Genomic DNA, 7,558 nt, shown 5'->3' on the forward strand with positions numbered 1-7,558 from the left:
AGAGAGATTTAGTGACATCCTTAAAGTTTTATTTCATTTTTTATTTTCTCTTACCTATTTTTATAAACTATTTGGTTATTTGTCTAAAATTTTCCATTTTTTTATTTCTTGCAATTGACCACGAACTTCGTTGCACAAATAAGTATTGAAAACCACATGGTTTTTTCGTTGCAATCTAGGGTGGTGTTTTGTCAAAGTTTTCTCATATTATCTTCAACACATTTTCAAAGATTTCGTCAACAATTTGGCAAATTGGAAGTAATTCGCAAACAATTTGAAGATGTATTGAAGATGAGCTATTTCAAGTCATGTTGAATTTATGTTGAAAATTATATTTACCCTCAAACTGAACAGTTGTTGCATTTGAAAAACGCTCATCCTGTGTTTATTGGGTTTATTCCATTTGGAAAGTCAAAAATTGTTCACCAATATACCTTGTACAATTTTAAGCGAAATAACTATGTTTTCAGCACTTCATGATCATTTTTATTTAAATAAATTATAATGCGCTTTACAGACTATCAGTTATTCCGGACGGAATGTCGGTGTTTGTAAAGAATCTTACAATGTGTCGGATCGATACGACTTGTCGGCGATGGCTAAATAATCGGTAAATGTGTTATCGATCCCATAAACATGCAGCAGTATCGATTATGCCTTCGGACTTATCTTATAATATGCACAATATATGGGATATGTGCGACACGAGCACTGTCGTCCGGAATAACTGATAGTCTGTAAAGCGCATAAGAAGCTAGTTGTGCTTGGTGTTTCACAAAATATAAAATGGCTCTTGTAACAATAGTGATGGCAAAATACTTTCATGCGAATAGTGATGGCAAAATACTAACACTGTTGGCGATTGTTGTAGTGTCACTTACGAGTCTGTGGTAGCGATAAGGGTGAAATGCAACTTTGAAATGCTGGCAGGGATAATGTAGAACTTAAATATGTAGTGTATTGTATTATTATATATGTTATTTTGACGAAAATTAATAAATTATACAAAATTCATAGAATTTTGGCTGTGACTTTCAATTTGAGGTGGGGATATCATTCATACAAATTTTGCTTGAAAAGTATTTGCAACGATGTTAATGTTTAATTTGACTCGCATCGAAAATTGTTTGAGAAATTATTGAGTAGCGATGCATTTCAATTTGAGGATAACACTTGGGAAATTTTTGCTAATGTGTTAAATTTTACTGTTGAGGGTAATGTCTGTTTTTTGTTGAGAACGCGATTTTCTCAACAATTTCTCAACTTGAATTTAAACTAATCCTTTGAAAAAATGTTTGAAAAATTGTTGAAATTTAGCATTTTTCAAACGTTTGTGTTTATTGTTTACAATTGTAAGATTCTTTACAAACACCGACATTCCGTCCGGAATAACTGATAGTCTGTAAAGCGCATTAGGTATAAAATAATTTTATTTTGAATTTTTATAATTTTATTTTGAATTTTAATTTTTATTTCTCACAATTGTCATTGTGTGCTCATTGTGAAGATACCTCAAAAAGAAATAATCATAGTTTGAAGAAATACTGCTCGGTATTTGGTAGGGGGAGATGACAAACCCACAAAACCCCTTTAGCTACGCCTATGCCATTAAGCAAATACCGACCTGAAATCACCTGATAGCTTGAAACTACCTTCCTAAATATACCTTGATGAAAGAGTACTAATACATGGCTGCAAAAAATAGCATCAAATGCAAAAGAGGAGTAGAGAGTGTGAGAAAATAGTGCAGAACAGGGATGGAAAATGCAGTACTATAGTACTTTTTTCAATACTTTTTCACCCCGGTCAGTACCGTAGTACCCCCGCCAATGATTTAGTACCTTTTGTGTAGACATTTTTGAGTCGATATCAGATTTATGGTAAAATAGCTTTGACAAAATATTTTAATATTTTGAGAAAGTCTTTATTAACCTTATTTGCTAATAGTCTTTTATAAATATGGCAAACCAGACATGTTCATGTGGGAAGAAAATCTTGATTTTGTAAAAGACATAGTCAAAAACAGGATTTTATTGAACTTCAAGAATGTTTTAGTCGAAAAAAGAATGCGATTCTATACTAGAAAATGTTGTCAAAATTTTATTTCTATATAGAATTTTTGCAAAATTTTATTTTTATAGAAAATTTTGTCAAAATTTTATTTCAATTGAAAATTTTGTAAAAATTTAATTTCTATAGGAACTTTTTGCAAAATTTTATTTCTATAGAAAACATTTTGCAACATTTTTTTCTACAGAATTTTTTTGCAAAATTTTATTTCTATAGAAAATTTTTGAAAAATTCTATTTATATAGAAAATTTTGTCAAAATTTTATTTTCTTTAAAATTTAGTCTCTTGACAATAATCTTCCAGTGAAATTTTTGTTGAAATTTAGCAAAAAGTACCTTTCCCTTCAAAAAATACCTTTTTTGTACTTTCTTAAAAATTGTATTTTCCATCCCTGGTGCAGAAACACTCGCATCTCTAAATATTTATACGTCTGTCCAGTCTACTTAAATCAGTCTAATCCAATCCAAAATCAATTTGAAATTCAAAATTACGGAAAAGAAATTTAACTCCAAAATGCCGCCCGCTTCGGGGTCGAATAGTACCTCCAACGCAGCGGCAGCAAAAGCTGAAAGGGAGGAGAAGCTACGTGGAGCTCTGAAAACATTTATACTGAAGGAGCGTCAAAGGAAGAAGGAAGGTATGTGAGTAGTACAAATAAAGAATAACTCGATAATTTATCACAATTTTTTAAAGAATTTGAAGCGAAATTAGAGGAAGACCGACGGCGTAAAGAACGAGAATCTAGAGAGCGGCAGAATGACATGACGTTGGAAGAAACTCGTGGACAAATAACTAAGTTGGAGCAAAAACTAACCGAACTACAAAACCAAAAGACGCAACTTGTTGATCAGTTGAAAAAATTTCTGAATGAAGATGAAAATCGGAAAAAGCAGCAGAAGGACAATGAAATGTATGCTATGCAATCCGCCCCACAACCGCAGGTATTTTTGCCGCCTAGAGTACAACACCACACCATGCCCGTACTGACAAAGGTGAGTTGGCTCGTAAAATGTTAACGACCAGAATTTATAAAGTTATTTTAGCCACCTAGCAATCCTCCGGTGAAAAGAGGTCGCAGTCCCTCCCCCACACAGCCTGGATATTACAAACAAACAAACTACAATCCACCAAGTAAGATTCCTAACCTATATGAGATGTTATGTCTCACCGTTCACATTACTTTGATAATGTTTTTCTTACCTTTCTCGATATTTTACTTGTAGAACACGATGAACGTCGTGGTGCGGACTCTGCTAGAGTTTTGTGGAACAGTAAGGAAACATGATTAAATGTTATCTATAGTCCTCTGATATTCATATTGTATTTTCTAGAGCCTCACACACAATATCAAACGCCTGGGACCTTATTTTATCAAACGACAAGCAACGCAGCTCAGCCGCAGCAACCTCCTCCCGCTCCAGCTATTATCTATACACACTATAACCTACCACTACGCCAAGGATATCAATTGGAATTACCACCAGGGTCAAGTGTGCCAACATCTAAGCCAGATGTCCAGGGTCAAAAGCCTACGCAAGTATATCACATAAATTTGGATCAACCTCCCAGTTCTCAAAGTGGAATCAGTGGTGGCATATCTAATAGTGTCCAAACACAGAAACCACAAATCACAATGGAAAAGATATCTGATCGATATCACGTTGAAGTAAAACACGATGGACAGCCAGCGCATGGACGCCAATTACCTGAAGGAGTCGTCTATATACCTAATATGCCCATGCATCCGAATGTAATGCAAATCAGTTCAAATCAGCCACCCGTAAGAGTGTAGAATCAAAAGTAGTTGGCTAGAAATGTAAACTTCTCTTTTTTTACAGAATGCGAAGCCGGGTGCAGGATATGCTCCCCACGAGTCACAAATGTCACGACAACAGCAAATAACGGTAATGACAGGACAACCAGGTCAACAACCGCAGCAGTCAATGCATTATCCACGTCGTATGTTTTAAGTCAATGCAAATAGTGTTAATGGTTAGTTAAAGTAAGATTTATTACAACATAAAATTCTAACGAAAGAAAACTATTCCATTTTTTTTAAATTCATTGAATCGATCCAAGGCAATTCTTGCTATTTGCCCAGAGCATCTCCATTCGGATGATGGTTTGCTTTAGAAAAAAGCACTCTATATCTATTTGGAACATTTTATTATAACTTAAAAGGGAAATGATGTATCAATTCAAAACTTTGCTTTCTTGTAATATTACTATTTCAATGAAATATTAAGGAAAAGTACCCATGAACAATGCGTAGTTAGGTTAGGTTTGTCGTCCCAGCAACAACACACAAACAAACAACAAAGAGGTGTTGGCATTTGAGTTGGACTGTTTTTGGTTTGTTCTTCTTCTTTGGTCTTACACACGGATAAATTAATAAAGGGATAATATAATTTGCAAGGAATTTAGGTAAATAATGCAATTAGTAAATATAGGAGTTGGTGATTTTATCAAAAAATCAAAGTAATTCATATAAACTCATAAATTATTCTCTAATAGCCGTTTTTATTTTGTATTATTGCGGTAAAATTGGAATGTTTTAATGTTATTCTGCTTTTATTACTCACATTTATGGTGAAGATGTAGTGGCAGCCCATTTTTTCAGTATCACTTAGACTATTCAGTCCACTGTGACTACGTCAATAAGGAAAATTGTCGCATATGAGACTGGGAAAACCCACTCACACCCTCCATCCTCAACGACTGTTTGGATTATGGTTAAGCAGAGGTTGGAGCAACAGTTCCAATTAAAAACTTTTATGGTTGGAGTTGGATGGTTGGTTTGGACAAGGTTTACTTTCAACAACCATTCCACCGTCGAACTGAATGGATGTGTTTTTAATATCGGTTTAATTAAACTCGTCGTGATAAGTATTTAAATGAATCTTTCCTAAGATAACGACATCAAAAGGAGGTAATCCCTCTAGAAAGAGATTCAAGGAACAAAGAAATGTTTATCCTAAAGAAATTGGGATCAGTCGGCCCAAGCACGTTTTCGGCTAAGTAAAGCAATTCCTTAAAATGGGCGCAAGGAATTCTTGAAACTGGAAAAAGGGAACGATCGCCCGATGAACTATCATCTTCCAAAAGGGATCAAAGATTGTTCGCCTCAGTTTTCAAAAAACAGTTGTGATGGCTATCAGAGAACGGATGCGATCTACCGCAATATTCAACGCAACTGACCATTGTCGGTGCTTGTTACAAGCACCCAAATTTGTTACCTCATGTCTCAGCAGTGTTATTTGCTACTCTCACAATTCTCTTAAGGTGATGTTGTTGTTGTAACTGTTTATTGTGATTTCAACCATTTTTATGTTATACGCTTTGGTACTTCAGCTTGTAGCCAGATTGATGAACTCTGCGACTAAGGTGGGGTGTGTCCAGAGTGATCTGGTGGTAAGTCCGGTTGGTTTAGCTGGGCAAGAGAAAATATGACGCGTGTTATGTGGCCCTTGGTTGCAAATTGAACATACGTCAGCCACGCTGCTATCAATCACCGATAGGTAGGAATTGAGGCGGCTGCACTTGCCTGATCTTAATTGGGCTAAAACTACCCTAGACTGCAGTGGGAGGTCTCTCCTCCAGTGCTTTGGGCGGTGGTCGGACTCCGAGAACAGGATTAACCTTGTAGCTTCTTACCGCTTCAGCTACAGTATTCTCATGAATCCTGTTCAAACCTGCCTGGTACGCTGCTTGATCTAGAGGCTCTCTTTGTAGCACTGGATCTCGCGCTCTAGATGATGTATATCAACCCTTACGTTCCTGGGTGGTGGTTGTGTATCCATAAGATGGTGGTTTGAGTGGTTACTGCGATACTGATTTGACAACATGTAGTTGTGCCGCACAGGCATGATACACCCAGTCGCAGTTCTAAGGGCATCGTTCTGGCAGGTCTGTATGTTATTCCACTGCGTATCACTAGTCTGCGGTGTACACTGGAGCTGCATACTTTACGAATGTGACCCCGAGAATCTTGGGGTAATTTGTAGTCGGACTCGACTCTGACATTCAACTTCCTGCGTACTTCGCCGTCCACGTAGTGAACAGTGTGGCTGAGGATTTGGTGGGCTTCTCAAATTTCTTGCAGTGAAATAACTGGTAAAATCCACGAGGTAGACGTTCAATCGATTGTGTTATCAACAATGGGACCGGATGCCATGATTGCACAAGCGTCCGCATATGATACAATCTCGACGCCTTCAGGAGAGGGTGGAATCGAGGACAGGTACAGATTAAATAGTGCCGAAGATATCACCCCACCCTGAGGAACTCCCTGTTTAACTCTACGGGGTTTTGACTTCTTGTCATTGAATTCCACGTACGGCTGGCGTCCGCACAGATATTTCAGAACCAAACGCTTGGTTCCTGTCGGTAGGGACTTATTCTCGATGTCCTCGAATAGTGTGGCATGGTCGACCGGCTTCAGTAAAGGCATCGCCCTACCCATCCTCCAGACATCGGGTATAATGAGTGATTCCAAGGACAAATTGAGTAGTCTGGGCAGGTACTAAGTTTCCAGTATTCCCAGATGCTTCAGCATTAGCATTGAAATTCCTTCGGGCTCAGCGCCTTGGATGGTTTCGAGCTGTTGATGACATTGGTAACTTCGGCTGTGGTAAATTGTGGTGTGTCATTGGCTCGGAGACCACGTATGCGATGAGCGGCTCTCCTTTTCGCTCCATTACTCTCGGGATGCTCGACAAACTGTCGTTCAAAAATCTGGCCCATCTCTTCTGATCAGTCACTGTCACGCCGCCAAAGGTGACTGCGATCCCATCATCCCTTGTGGTGGGGTTCGAGAGGGATGTCACTGTTGACCACAATTTACCTGTTTCTGAAGTTTCTGTTTCTGGGTATGAAGCTCGGAACACCCGGAACAACCGATGGTTATTTTTTTTTTTATTATGTCTATAGATACATATTATCCTTACAGACTATCATATAAATACATATATACATATAATTATAATTATGGCAAATAATTAGGATGAGTTTAAATGAATAATAATTTTACTCTTTACATTTTCCCTACTCTAGCAAAAATCAATAAGGTGATAGAATTTGGAATTTGTTAAAATCAAGACAAAGACGTCGGAGAGGATCATTATTAGAAAAATGTCTACCATGATATTGAATAAGCAGCAGTTGAAAGTATCTCGACGGTCTAATTGGAATATTAAGCTGAAGTCTGCTTAAAATAAATTCAGAATTTATACCTCCACGCAATAAATTAAATATGAAAGTAACGTTTAGCATTTTACTGCGACTACACTATTGTGAGAGTCACCGAAATCTGTGAGGTGGCTATATGATACCAGCCGGTTTAATTATAAACAGTAAAGTACAGCAATAACATAAATCATAGATTAATACACCCATAGAAATTTGTTAGTAGGGACGGCAGAAAAGTCTGCTACAACAGCAGAAAGTCTGCTGAAAAAGGGACAGCAGTCACTGTTTGCTGAAATAGCA

The 7,558-nt window shown here is 37.2% G+C and overlaps 1 protein-coding gene across 1 annotated transcript; it reads left to right on the top strand.

Annotated features, from left to right (window-relative positions):
• The first annotated feature begins 2,512 nt into the window (after positions 1-2,512).
• LOC142240466 (uncharacterized) lies at positions 2,513-4,115 on the top strand. Its single transcript, XM_075312168.1, has 6 exons — positions 2,513-2,708; positions 2,765-3,063; positions 3,115-3,202; positions 3,295-3,342; positions 3,403-3,851; positions 3,910-4,115. The coding sequence occupies exons 1-6, from the start codon at positions 2,585-2,587 to the stop codon at positions 4,039-4,041; spliced, it is 1,140 nt and encodes a 379-aa protein (XP_075168283.1). The 5' UTR covers positions 2,513-2,584; the 3' UTR covers positions 4,042-4,115.
• Positions 4,116-7,558: the final 3,443 nt, after the last annotated feature.

The sequence above is a fragment of the Haematobia irritans genome, chromosome 5, assembly GCF_050003625.1.
Source record: "Haematobia irritans isolate KBUSLIRL chromosome 5, ASM5000362v1, whole genome shotgun sequence".
Taxonomy (NCBI): domain Eukaryota; kingdom Metazoa; phylum Arthropoda; class Insecta; order Diptera; family Muscidae; genus Haematobia; species Haematobia irritans.